Raw genomic sequence first — 14,727 nt, forward strand, 5'->3', positions numbered from 1 at the left:
GACCAGTTAAAAATACTTCAAATGTTGACCTTCAAGCATCTTTCTTCGGTGCTATAGTTTTTTTTTGTTTTTCTATCTCTACGGGTATATTTCTTTTTGTGTGTTTGTATACTTTTTGTTTTTGATTCTGCAACGCCCGGCTTCATTTAATTAACAAAAACAGCAGGCCATAGCAGCAGGAGCAGCAGCAGCAGTCATTTAGGCAACTGTAGTCGGTCTGCTGCACACTGTAAAGTTCTAAAAATGTGTTGAGGCCGTAAAACGTTGCGACGGCGATGGCGTTGACGATGACGACGACGACGACTATGGCACTATATAGAACGATGAGGGACGACGGCATGAGAGTTGGGTAAACAAATATCAATGCCGATGCTGATGCTGATGCCGGCTGTCCCGCCTGCCAACTACCAACTGCCAACTGCCGACTGCCGACTACCAGCATTTAACTGCTGGTTGCTGGTTATTCATACACACACATACACATATATACGCATACACATGTCTGGTTCGGGTTTTTGATATAAACACAAAGTTCGTATATGCATGAATAAGTGCTTTTAAATAAAGGCAGCATTTTATTTGCAGCAAAAGAACGAAAAGTAACGTAACAAAACAAAACAGAACAGAACAGAATAAAATAAGGCACAGGCAAAATAAACCTAAGCGCAGATTGCATAGAAGTACAAACAACAACAACAACAACAAATACGAGTACAACAACGGCAAGTTAAACAAACAAACGAGTCGTGTTTTCGGTTTTGGTAAGACCAGCAAATAAGCGTAACTGAACGAGGGCGGATTGTATGAATTGTGGGCGTTATTGATGGATGCTATGTGACAAGATTTCCTTTTTACTTGCCACAAAACAGTATGCTGTGGTATTCAGTGTGTGCGAGAGGATATCTATATTGCTGCTATATTTGTTTGCAAAGCAACAGAGATGAGATGTTATAATCGTCTAAGGGTTTTAGGGCTCAAGCCAGCCGTCACTGAACAACAGTCCCGTCATTAAATGTCTTTTAAAATAATATGTTCGATTACTAGTTCTTTGGCAATAATTGAAGCAGCTGAAATCAAAACTGTATTCCTACATAAACAAAAGTGTATACATGTACAAAAATAATAGAAATTGAAGGAAAAATAATGTTTGCTTCTCATTACAGGTCGCTCGGAAGCGTTAGAAAATTGTAATTTATTGTCTCTCCTAAAACATAATTTATATGCTTGCTAATTTATTTTGCAATCTGGGTATGGTGCTATGTGCTTAAGAGGATATTGTAGAAACCACTCAGCAATATATTACCAATTATGTTTAGTGTGCCATGAAAAATGTGGGCCATAGAACTCAGATTTGGTTTTTCACTCTGCTCTTAAGTTTGCCAGACTATGGAGCTCTCTATAGGAAAGTACCAAGAATATAGAATGTTAATTTTTTTCTGCAATTTATGATCAGCTACAAATAATGTACGATCAGAGAAATTGTATTCAATAGTAGCAAAAATTTATTTAACAAAAATATGTTTAAAATATACAACCAAACCGAAAAAAAACAGATCATAGAGCATGGTAAAAGTATAAATATTTATTTTGTTACAAATCATAAAAAACGTAAGTAAAAATCGACAATTTATTTCACAATCAGTTGAGCAAACGCCTTTCTTCTTGAAGCATTAATAAAAAGCTAATGACAAAGGGAAAAAAACCCTCAAAGACATAAAAAAATAAAGAAAAAACGTCACGATTTTTAATAAAGGATTTTGAAATGGTACTGTCATAAGGATCATATTCGCTAAAGTGACAAAAAACATGATACTATATGTGACAAAATATGCTCATATGCATGCATTTTTATTCCCCATCACACTTAATATGAAATTGAAAAAACTCTTCAATTGCCGCTCGCCATGTGATGACTGCGACTGCATATTTTATTTGTATATTTCGTATATTTTGTTTTTGTGTGAGCGCAACCGTCATTCTATGCCAGCTCTGAGCGCATCCAGTCCCCTGACTGCCTGCCCCATCGTCATGATGAAAACATTGGTATGCTACAGTGAGAGGCTGCATGCAACGCATGAACAGGAATCGAACCCAGCGAACGTTGCATGCGAATTGCAGCCGTGCTGCGGATGGATTTGCCCAATTGAATATTGAGTATTCTATTTTATATATGTAGTACATACACATATAGAAAAGCAGAAATGTTGTTTTATTTATTTAGGAGAGGTATCCCCCCGTCTTTTTTCGTGTGCCGATTTTACTCTACTTTAGTTCTATTTTTTTCGTTTCGATTTTGGGAGGCGGCGGGACGCTGCACGTTTATCCACCAACTGCAGGTAAGCAAACAACAAAACAAGCAATGCGAGAGGATGAGCATGAAAAGCTAACAGCATATTTGAAAGTGGAAAAGAGTGAAGCACAGAAATCGAATTATACAGCTCAGTGATTTTTTGGTTTTGGTGTTTGGTTGCCGCTGTTGCTGTTCTTGTTGTTGTTGTTGTTGTATCTGTTACTTTGACTTGGACGCTTCGCTGCGCTTCGTCCTTACCCCACCGTACCTCACTCGCAATGCTTTTGCTGTGGTATTTTGCAGTTAAAAATCACAGCAACAAATCCATGACAGCTGCGAGGCATGGGAGCCATGGGAGAAGACGCATGCCCTCAGCTCAGGGTTGCCCATTTGTGCCCCGCGTCTGCCTCCTGCCTCCTGACTGCTGACTGCTGACTGCCGACTGCTGCCTCGGCTATAGACACAGTGCGTTTTTTGTTATTACTGTTATTGTTGTTGGACACGTGCAGGAGTGAAAATTTGTAGCCGCAGGTACGACGTGGATGGCATTGGAGCGCGGGTATTGATGGCTTACGAGTAAATAATGTACAAACAGCTGCTTATCCTTGGCAAACACACACACCCATACACACACACACACACACATGCACACATATTGGCAGCAGCTGCACGGGCTGCTGGGCGCGTGGGGCGTTCTGACATTGATTTTCGATTAGGGCCGGAAATGTGACATTCTCCAGAGCACTCACTCGCTCTTCCTTATTTTGTAATACACTGTTATAGGGGAATAAGAACTTTCCCAACTTGTTCGCTACGCACCTAAGCAATATCCGTAACTAATGAAGTAATATTACTTTGCTAAAATTTCCAAACATTTTTTGAGGCCGTCATATAAAATGTTAGAAGAATCTGAGCGCCACCAACCTTTCACTAAATTTCTCTTTATTTATTTAGAGCTTAATATCAATTAGAAATACTAACACAAATATAATGCGTGGTATAATAGTATTTAAAAAAAGGAACTGAAAAGTTGTTCTACTGTTTAGATATTAAAAGTCGGTCTTCCTTATTTTAAAATACACTGTTATTGGGAATAATAACTTTTCCAACTTGTTCGCTACGCACCTTAGTAATATTCGTAATAAATAAAGTAATATTACAATGCAAATATGTATATCTATAATGAACGTTTATGCATATGTTTTTAAGGCCATAGGATATAATATAAAATTAAGGAAGAGTCTGAGCGTCGCTTTCATTACATTCCTCTTTATTTAGAGCTTAAGAGTGAATTAAAATAGTAACAGAAATATGCTTAGTGATATGATAGTATATTTAAAAAAATAAAGATAAAAGTTGATCTATTGATTAAATATTAACACTCGCTCTTCCTCTCGCTATTCTGCAATACATTGGGAATAAGAACTCTTCCAACTTGTTCGTTACGCACCTAAGCAATATTCGTAATTAATAAAGTAATATTACTATCTAAAATAAATTGTTATGCATAATTTTTTTAAGGCTTTAGAGTCAGCAGAAATAGTAAAAGATATACGATTGCTAATATGATAGTAGAGTTCAGAAAAGAAAGAGATACAGATAATAACAACTCTATATGCAAGCAAAATAGTTGGCTTGGCTTTACATAAAAAGTGCTCTTCAATGTTTGCAAGAGTATTTCATATTCGGCAAGCTGCATAAAACTTGTTTTTATTTTTTTATTGCCATTACCTAGAGCACTCGAAAGCCTTAAACTGCTCACCGGCGCCGCCATATGAAGTGTTTATGTAAATGAATGCCAGGCGTTTATGCCCGTGGGCGTTGCGCAAACACTTCACACGTTGCACTCGAGGTGCAAAAGACTTTGGCGTCGAGATTAGCAGCGTCGCAGCAGCCGCCTGCATAATGCAAGTGGACGTCCTCGTAGCCCTGATAGTCCTCGTAGTCGTTTGTACGACGGAAAAATTCAATCAGGCAACTTTTCGATAAGCTGCAAAGACAACATTGAGGCGCAGCGGCGAAAAGGAGAGCGAAAGAGTGCCTGATAAGCAATAGAGGGATGGAGGACTAAAGGGATAGAGGTGGGAGGGTAAGGGGCTCATGGGCTGAGTAAAGCTCTTTAAAGTTGAAACTTTTACTAAATCTTTGCCTTTGCCAGTACCCATCGTTGGCTTCATGCGCTTTGACAGGCCGTGACGCTGCCACTTATGGCAAAAGCAAAAGCAAAAACAACAATAGGCAGGACGGGGGCGCAACTTGGGGCAGCATGGTTAACAAACTTAAGCCACTGGCAGTGCTGGGCCAAGGCTCTAATAAATTGGCGCCGCATGAAGCCTTAGCAGTTATGAAGTCGGCTCACTGGGTGGCACGTTGACATGGCGCGCAGCTTTTGTGCCATTGACATTGTTTGAAATTTCATCTAAGTCGTCAACTGATTTTTTCTGTTTGCCACATACTTTTTCTTTGGCTGTAGTTACTATACTTTCAATTCTTTTTACATCGTTCTCTTTTAAGGCATTTTCCACGCTTATCCGCACATTTTTTATACGCCTTATACAATTTCGGTAAACGAAGGCAATTTGCCTGCTGCCAGAGTTGTGCGGAAATATATGATTATGCCCATGAATGAAGTATGTATCAGGCTGCATTGTCCTGTGTCCTGTAGTCAGACTGGCGCAATTATCTGTTTGTGAATGGGGGCTGGGGGCCGACGCAGCTGCGGCTCAGAGTGGAGCGTGGATTGACAGTAAAAAGTAAAAAAGGGCAGCAAGTAGTGGCAGGAAGCACAAGTAAGAGGGGTAACAAAAAAAAAAAGTTGGCAAACGAGCGCAAAAAGGATTTTCCTACAATTTGCCAAAGAAGCAAAGCGAAAGGATTGCTTGCATGCCATTTTCTTTTGCTTTTACTCATTTTTTCGCTCTTTTTTTTTTGGAGCGTAAAGCCTATTATGTCAAACACAATAATCAACAACGACAACTACAACAATGGCGGCTGGCGGCTGGCGGCATGCAACAACAACGGCAACAACAATGGCAACAGGACGTATGAGCAATGGCGGCTGCTGCTTTCGTTGCTTGGCGCAAAGTGTGCAGCACAGGAAGGCAAAAGCAAAGGCAGTTGAAATGAAAATGACGCGTTGCATATTCAAGAGGACAAAAAGACAGATATACACGCATATACAAACACGCAGAGCTGCTGATGCATACACTCAGAAAAATACACCATCAACAATTTGCTATAAAATATTTATTGATGTCGATTCAATTATGTATTATTCTTAAGGGAAGAGGAAGCACATCGCGGTTTTCTATTTTCTTTTAACCAACTTTGGTTGCAAACTGACTAAGTGCGTTTGCTTTTCTTGTTGTTGCCTAAAAGTTGTTCAAATACTTATTTATAATACGATCTCTACAGACTAAGATAAGGAATTTACATCGCAACTATCATTCGATGGAGCAATCTGTCGAGTCATTATTCGTCCGTCAAGGCGCCAAACTGAGTTCTGCAGTGGGTCTTGAATTTTATGCGAATTAGTCACATTCTATAAACTAAAGTAAGCCATTTTGCAAGCGTTCTAAATACTAACTTTATCAATTAATAATTAAAGCACTTATAAGTCCACTAAATGAAATATCCACATGTGTTTACAACAGTCTTTTAATTTGTATAGACTGGAAAATTCGATTCAATTAACCATTTTATGAGCAAAAACTAAACGCTGGTAGCATACTTTTAAGATATTTAGCAATATTTGGAAATGTTCTTCTGAGAGTTTTTCTTTGAGTGCACACACACACTTCCAAACACTTGGGAGCGGGTACCTTGCGATTTGGTGTAGCATCGTTGGCATGTTGGTGCTTGTTTGCGCTTCTCTCGTAATGCGCCTCAGCCCTCATGGGAGCGCAGCTGGCGGTCGCCGTTACTGCTGCTTTTACTGCTACTGCTGCTACTGCTGTAGCTGCAGTGCTCGTTGCACAAGTAAATTGCAATATGCGTCAGTTCCGTTGCCGCTTCTCTACCACTGTCGCCTGGGATGCTCGTATGTGTCCGAAGTGTCATTGGCCTAAGCTGTTGGTCGCTACTGCTGTTGCTACTGCTGTTGCTACTGCTGCTGATGGTTCTGCTACCACCGCCAAAGGATGGCAGAGGCATGCGTCAGCAGTTTTATTTTCTCATATTGTTGCATCAAATGCAGCCAGCAGAAATGCCAATTGATGTGCTTGTTACAGTTGCAAACGTGGCTGCCGTTGCCGTTGCCATAGCAATTGCTGTTTGCTTTCGCTCTTGTAGTTGTTGCTATTGTCGGCGCAAAATCAGCAACATTTTTGCCCGGGATTTGGTTTATTTATTAGGCAACTGGAATAGATTTGTTTTCTGAAAAAGCAATATATGCAGCTGCAACTTAAGAGTGCTCAAGCAGCTAATGCCCTGCTCGTTGCAGCATGTGGGTAGCAAAATGATAGCATTGCAGGGATTGTGCTCGCTGAGACGTGTAATGGTTGCATTCGATATGCTGTTATGCTTCGGTTTTAAAAATCAAACATCTGCGCATATATTTCAACATCAGCCGAAAAGTAGGCAACAATAAATGCATGATGAGTTACCTCATCCCATGGGTCGTATGGGTAATATTAATGAGCGTTCTACTTGAAAGCGAAATATTCGAATGGTTATGATTTACATTTATTTACATTTACATTCATTTATTTAAGCAATTTATCGTAAAAATGAAGTTAATTTAACGCCCAAGGCGCATATCGGATGATCTGTCGATGAGTTTGTCGCAACGTCCGCAAAAAACACGTCGTCGCTTGAATCTATAAGCTTTATAATTTCGTCTATTTGCTAATTGCCTTGTCACCTCCCAGAAAATAAATGAAAACACTATGCAATTAAGCGAGTTACAGGGGGACAGGCGATACACGTAGAGCGACAAAGCTACAAAGCAGACTGACAACAGACACAAGGGAAGAGAGCAGTCGTTAGAGAGAGTCGTCAATAGAACTGTCGTGGAGTCCGAACAAATTAATCATCTGGAAAATCACCTTATGGAATGAAACACACTATTGTCATCATTTAAATGTTGTTTAAATATTATAACTTTACATATGGACATATACATTACAATTCTAAATCATGCCCAGAGCTGTTATAGCAGTGTTTGAAAAAAGTACTTAGTTTTATTGTCCGATTTGTTGTGTCAAAGCATTTTAAATATAAAATAACAAATATTACTAATAGGATAGCCAAAACATAGACGTTCCATATTGATAATTACATAACCAAAAAATACTACAAACAGTTTATGAAAAACTATTAAATTCCTCTTCACGCCTAGCTTAGCATTTTGTCATCTGATATCAGTCGAAAATTGTAAAATTGTACGTGTATGCATCTGCGCATAAAATCAAATTGAATTTGGTTTTTATGCAACAAATTGAAAGTTTTTTCCCACTTTTTTGTTACCCTTGGCTTTAAAGCGTTTTAGTGTTTTTTTTTTCGAGAGAATTTTTGCGAATGGTTTTTCCTTTTCAAAAATTTTAGTGTTGATGCGAATAAATGAATTTGTAACTTTTTTCTCTCTGGTTAATGACAGCTTTGAAATCTCGGCATCACCAATGAGTCACTAGAATTGTTATTGTTTTTATGATGCGTTCATTAGTGGCTAAAAGCAACGACTTCTCTTTCTGATGCAAATGAATGTTCACATGCATATGCTACATTATCTTATATGTATATGTTTCCTGTGGTTGCATGAAAGGAGCACAAATGATGGCCAACGGCAACACATGCAGCAGCACTTCAATGCAGGGCGCATCAGAGAAAGATGTAAGCGGCTGACAAGTATTTCGTGCAATATTGTTTCAAAGGTTGTTTCGTTTAAGAAAATAGAGAAAAAAAATGCAGCAATGCCTCATGTCCGGGGCCACCAACAGCTATTGGCTGCTGATGGCTGCCGAGTGCATGTAAATTGCTTTCCAAAGATGCAAAACGTGTGCGTCCTGTTGATTTGTATGCACGGTAGCTAGCTTTTTGCTAACTCCACTTCGCTCCCCCTTCAGATGTTGTCCGAACGTTTTTGTAAAGTGCGCTTGAATCAGCTGCCATTGCGCTCTAAGCCCGCGTCCGTGTACGCGCCTCCAAGGCCCTCATGCCCAAGGTCGGGTGCTGGGTCGTTCCAGAGGAATGTTGCTGCGGGGAAAGCGGTGGCAGGGGGCGGCTAGCTCGCGTGGCAATATGTGCAGCACTTTGGCGTTTGCGTTTGCATTCACGGCAGACGCAACGGCAACAGCAGCCATTCACTTTGAGCTTTTGAATTTTGAAAAGGATGCGCGGCTGCGAGCAAAAACTGACATCATTTTGAGGGTTTTATGTTTGGCAGCCACAGAAAAAGCCAGCCAAACGACAGTACGACAGGCACGACATACAGACATACAGACAAATGGACATGGGAGCCACACCGACTGACAGTTGGGTGCCAAAGAAATGGAAGGCGAAGCGATTCGAGTTGAGTCAAACCAAGTCGACAGCGACAGCCGAATGACTGCAACTGCTAAAAGGGCAGGCCACTTGCTGAATACTGTTACATGCTGCCTGCTGTCTGCAGCTTTTGTGCTATTTAAACGTGCGGATTTTGCCTCAGTTTTCAAGCAGAGACGCTGCTGCTCTGCATTGGCCATATCAAGCTAAAAGGATGATAATAACAGACAAGGTCAAGTTACTTACAAATTAAAGTGCGCGTCTGCCATGTTGGGGCGATGTGCGATGGCGGCATTTAGAGCCAGCTTGGCCTCCTCGTAGCGCCCCTGAGAGCTCAGCACGCTGCCCAAATTACCGAGCGCTGTAAATCAGAGAGAAGGTGAATGTGTGGGTGAGAAAAAGGAAGGCAGTTATTCAATTGCTGTTGGATTAAATGTTGGTGAGGTGTGAACAAATAAAATGGTAATCGCTTGCTAGTATTCGTGATGTCATTACAATAATTTATATTTCCTATTCATTCGAATTGGAAATTATATTGGAATTATCGACAACTGTTTTATTTGTATTTTTGTGGCAACTTGGTACAACATTGCTGGTTGTCTGCATTATAGAAAAAAAAATTATTTTAATATATTTCCAAAGCATTTTTATATGCAAATATTTACATTTTAAACGGATTCCTCATTTGATAAAAGGAATGTTTAATAATTGTAATTAAATAAAGCTAAATTAATTTCCAAAAATATAATTCAAATATTGTGCGCTTTATAGAAACAAATAAGACGAGCGGGCCCTAAATACCAAGAACCGCAAATAATGATTACTTTGGTTTTTTTTTTTTGAAAGCAAAGAAATCATTTAGCTACTACAAGAAGCTTTGAGAAAGCAAGGAATTCACCAATATGCTTTTTTTAGGAATATCATTCTCACCATGATTAAAAAAATTTTAATTTTTATTCATTCTCTCAAAATGTAATAATTATTTTTGAGTCTTAACTAATAATCATTATTTTATCAAAAATATTTTTTTCCTCAAAAATAATGATTTTTAGGTAACTTGTGAAATAAAACTCTAAATTAATCAATAATTTTTGAGGGAGTGACTGAAATTAAAAAATAAATATTATTTTGTAATTTTTATAATAACACCTGAAATGATTAAATATGCTAAATACTCATAAAAAAGAATCAATTTAATTAAATTTTAAACAAATTTAAAGCGGAATGTCGTGTTTTGTAATTGAAATTTGTGTTTTGAAGACCCATCTTAAATAGGTAGCCGACTTACCTTTTGGTGGATTTACCGGCACGGCGCTGCCATATAACTGCTCCTCATTCCGCCAGTCCATGTTGCGACGCACGGTGCGCACACTGTAGGCGCTCAGGAGCAGCCCAAAGCAGCAGAGCAGCAGCAACTGGCTTCGGCCGGAAGGCAAACGTGCCCAGAGCTTGGAGAAGCCATAGCCAATGAGCAGGCAATAGCCCACGCTGGGCAGGTACAACAGACGCTCGGCGACCACGAAGCCCACATGGAAGAACAGATTGCTTGCGGGCACAAAAGGCAGCACGAGAAAGGCACAGGACAAGAGCAGCACGCAGCTCACGCTGGCTGTTGTTGTTGTTGATGTATCTGAAGCGGCGGGTTTCGAGCTGCTACTCTTACTGTTGCTGGTCATGAGCAAATGTCGTAGCTGGTGCTGACAGGGGCATGGGCAGCTGAGGCCGTGCCAGGCATAGCAACCGCTGCCGCCCAAACGCCGCAATATAGGCAAAGAAATGCTGCTGGCCACAGCCGCATAGTCTACGGAGCTACTAGCACTTCCACTTCCACATCCACTACCACTACTACTACCGCTTCCGCTCCTATTCCTACTGCTGCCTCTGCTGCTCACATTGCTGTTGCTGTTGCTGCTGTTGTTGTTGCTCCCATTCTTATTTGGTGGCATCGCATGCAGACGCGCGCACTTCCACACGAGCAATGCAGCGGCGCCATAGAAGCTCGCGCTCAGCGCATTGCGACTATCCCAGAACGTAGTAATGCGGGGTATTGCGTCCATGCCCCAGTCAAAGCTCAACACCTGCGGCCAGAGCAGCAGCCAGAAGTTGAACGCCGGCAGATAGAGGAATGTCAGTGTGCGCGTCCACCAGCAGTTCGTGTGCGCCGTCGGGTTGTCCGCTGCTGCGAATGCGCTTTGCGGCCGCGGCAGCAAACTGAGGCGGCAATAGACGGCGCAGGCCAGGGCCGCACTTAAGATGCACAGCGACCGTAGGCGATGCTGAAAGGAAAGGCAATGAAGAATGTGTTACGGTTATAAAACAAATATATTAATAATATATACAGAAAATTAAAAACTATTTGTTTAAAAACTCCTACAAAGGTCAGCATATTAGAATACTTTCCATCAATTTTATTCAAAGAACTATGCAAGAACAACTCGATTTGATATAAATGCAATAGAGTGAGGCTTTGAGTTGCTGCAAGAATATATCAAGTAGAGTTGCTAGCTTGGAACAATCCATGGCTAATTGTATACAGATAAAAAACAAAGAATTAAGATAAATATGAAGATAAATATGCAAGAGCGTAGGCAGCTTTTACCAAAGGGAGGGCCAAAATTTTGATTAAATAATGCACGATGCATTTAAAAAATAACTTATGAATATGATCAATGAGAAAACTTCAACAAATCCAACTCAGATCCATTTTAAGGCAAAATATTGCGTCTCAATAATGAACGTGTGGTCATGTAATATGGCATAATTTTTTGTCCCTCCTGCCTACTCCCTTGTAAATATGTGATCATTTTTTTTTTTGAAAATAAAGTGTGTATCAATAAATTACGAAAAACTTTTCCTTTGTGACAATACAAAATAAGTTTGTTGCCAAATAAACATAAGTTTTAAATTTATTATTTTTACTTTCTTTACGTTTTCAAATTCATGTTCGATTCGGTTTTTAAATTGTAGACAAAAAGAAATAATACGTTTAAATTAGTGAATTACTTATGTTTCCAAATATTGTGAGGAAATCATACTACATAAGATAGCGTTGCCATTTTGTTAGAAACTAATTAATTATTAAAAAAGTAATTATTTGAAAATATTGTTCTAGAGAAAAATTAGAATTAAGATTCTGAAAACAAAACCGAAAATGAATTATCATTAAAAACTAAATATCCTTGTCAGAGTATTACAAAATTAAAATTTTTCCAGCATCAGATTTACAGTAGTAATTTAATTTTATAAAATTAAAGGAGTAGTAGAAGAAATTTCTTAAAGATAACATAAACAAATTGAAACTATACATCCTGGAATTGAAGCTCAACAATATCTCATTGATAGCGTCGAATATATGTTTTTATTTATTTATATTTATGTCGACAAACATTGACTGTCGAATAAACAAGCTTGAAGAATTAATAAATCATGTAATAGCTGGAATAATTTAGAATTTCTTTCTGGTTTAATACGTATAATAAATTAGGATTTCTTTAAAGCTAAGAAATTCATTGAAATCTGTAAATATTTGAAACTATATATACTCGAGCTTTAGATCATTTTAGTTCTAGACATGAAACCCAAATTTGTTTCATTGGAAATGAAAAATTCTGCCTATGGCTTATGTAGTGTGCTTTGGAGTCTTCTGGGGTTGGGTTTGTTGGTGTTCATTTGTATTTGCTGTGGGACTGTCACTCACCTTGTCCGCATGCCGCAGCCTAAGCACATCGCATAGGCCGCAGAGTAGCAGAGCTGTAATTGCGGTCTCTTTGCAGAGCAGTGCGGCAAGCGCCAGAAGCAGCGTCAACGCCAACGCCAGCCATTGGCGTTGCTCGCCGCGCGCCCTCCAACACATGTGCCGGCGGTATGTGAGGTATGTGAGCAGATAGCATACGCAAGCGGCCAAATCGGCGCGTCCCACCAGACCAGCCACCGCCTCCGTATGTGTGGGATGAACGGCGAAGAGGGCGCCCGCGGCCAGCACACCAACAACGTTCCGAGCCGGTAGAAGAGTGCGTGCCACACTCACCACCAGCGCCGTGGCCACACAATGCAGCAGAACATTGGCCAAATGGAAGCCAAAGCTGTTCAGGCCGCCAAGCAGGAAATTAAGGCGGAAGCTCAGCACGCACAGTGGTCGCCAGGAGCCATGGGAGCCGCTGTCCGTCAACGCAGTGCCCCAGTAGTCGTGCAACAGCAGTGAACTGACGCCATAGCTGTCCCCTGCGCCTTCGCCTTCGCCTGCTCCTTCTCCTTCGCCGCCAGTCACATCAACGTTGCCCAAGATGGCGCGTCTGTAATGGGATGAAGAACAACAAGAAAGCAACGTGAGAAAGAGTGGTGACAATGCCGCATTATAAAAATGCGCATTACTTCACGAAGTTATTATTAAAAGTGCAGCTTGTATAATTGATATAGATTTTTCAATTATACAACATACTTCAACTGCAAGTTTTCCATTTAAAATGTTTCCATAAAAATGAGAAAAGCCTTTTGGCAGATCTAATCGGTATATGTAGCTTGGGAGGTCAAGAACTTACGAATCATTTTGGGATTATTATTTTATGCTGTTATTATTTGTATACCCATCTCTGAAAAGTGTAATGGTATATGTTTGGTTTGTGTGTTTCTAACATAAAGTCCGAAGATTGGTAGATAATACGTTATCTTATATAAGTATGAAAAGCATGAAAAGATGAATCCAAATCGGCCAGGCCGTCTCCGTGTTTCGATCAGTACACCTGCCATCGCGATAAAACTTTGCACCAAGATTTCATTCAGATATTATGTTGAGAGCGACCAAATCAGATTAATATACCATAGACTTAAAGCTGTCATGAAAACGATAGGATTTTAAAGTAGTCATTGCATCACAAAAGGTTTCGTTTCTAAAAATATGGGAACCAAATTGCAGTGTTGTATCGTTTGTGGGCCGCGAATGGTGATAATGCTAAATATACTATATAGGATCCATGACTATGCAGAATTCAAATATAACTGTAAAATGCAGTAAAGGGCATATAGCTTCAGTGCAGATGAATAAAACTTATATCACTATATTGGATCGTTTTCATTTTTTCTGAACTAGCTGTTATTAAAATCTTCAATTTCTATTTGCACTCGAAAAAGAAATATATATTTTCTAAATTGTATTTTCTATCAACGACATATAGTACTTAACGACATTTTCTAATTACATTATTTAAACTAAATCGAAGTATATATAAATTAAATTTTTTTCTACTTTTCATAATTGAAAGATATGTAGCAGATGTGAAAATATATTTATGCAAATATAGTAAAGATTCATAAACAGTTTGTGTCTAGACCCTACATAGATTTGTTGCCTGCTGAGTTTCTTGATATTTAAAATCTATAAGCTGCGGTCGGCTAACTAAAATATTAATAGTACGCTAAGAAGCTTACTTCATTTAAATCAAAAAGTGATTTTGATTTGTAAAAATAGCGACAGGCTACTTCATGAATTGAATGTATTTGTGCCCAAATAATTAGCCTCTTTTCCCCAAGCATAACACGATTGAAATAAATTTAAATTAAATTTAAAATGTAATAACAATTTCATTGAAGTTTGATCAAATAATTACTATTCGTTGGGCTTGAATTTCCTAGCTATTTATTATTAAGTATTTTCTGGAAATATTTCGAATGAAATGAAACGATCTCATTTTACCTGCGCTATCAACGCTAGAAAGTCATTATAGTTGGCAGGAAATTGACAACACTTGTGAAAACGTCTCGCATTACCTCATCTTGAGGAAGACAACAACCTGTGGCATATTCTGGAATTGGAAGTAGAAACACTCACATAACAACCGCTCCCCTAACTGCCCGGCATGTGGACGCGCACCTGTCCTATTAATTAAAATGATTAATTATGTGGCCGGGCCGTAGCGAAATAAATTTTGCCTAGCGGGTTTTCTTGTTCAACTCATGGAGCA

At 39.4% G+C, this 14,727-nt stretch overlaps 1 protein-coding gene across 1 annotated transcript in view; it reads right to left on the reverse strand.

Moving 5' to 3' along the window:
• The window catches only part of LOC115630522 (protein O-mannosyl-transferase TMTC1), a 118,197-nt gene that overhangs the window by 2,931 nt on the left and 100,539 nt on the right, over positions 1–14,727 (reverse strand). The window contains exons 4-6 of the mRNA XM_030527126.1: positions 12,468–13,062; positions 10,059–11,046; positions 9,017–9,131 (exon numbers count right to left, since the gene is read on the reverse strand). Of these exons, the coding sequence (XP_030382986.1) occupies positions 9,017–9,131; positions 10,059–11,046; positions 12,468–13,062 (1,698 nt within the window). The remainder of the gene's footprint in view (positions 1–9,016; positions 9,132–10,058; positions 11,047–12,467; positions 13,063–14,727) is intronic.

The sequence above is a fragment of the Scaptodrosophila lebanonensis genome, unplaced genomic scaffold, assembly GCF_003285725.1.
Source record: "Scaptodrosophila lebanonensis strain 11010-0011.00,11010-0021.00 unplaced genomic scaffold, SlebRS2 tig00001410-arrow-pilon, whole genome shotgun sequence".
In the NCBI taxonomy this organism is placed as follows: Eukaryota; Metazoa; Arthropoda; class Insecta; order Diptera; family Drosophilidae; genus Scaptodrosophila; species Scaptodrosophila lebanonensis.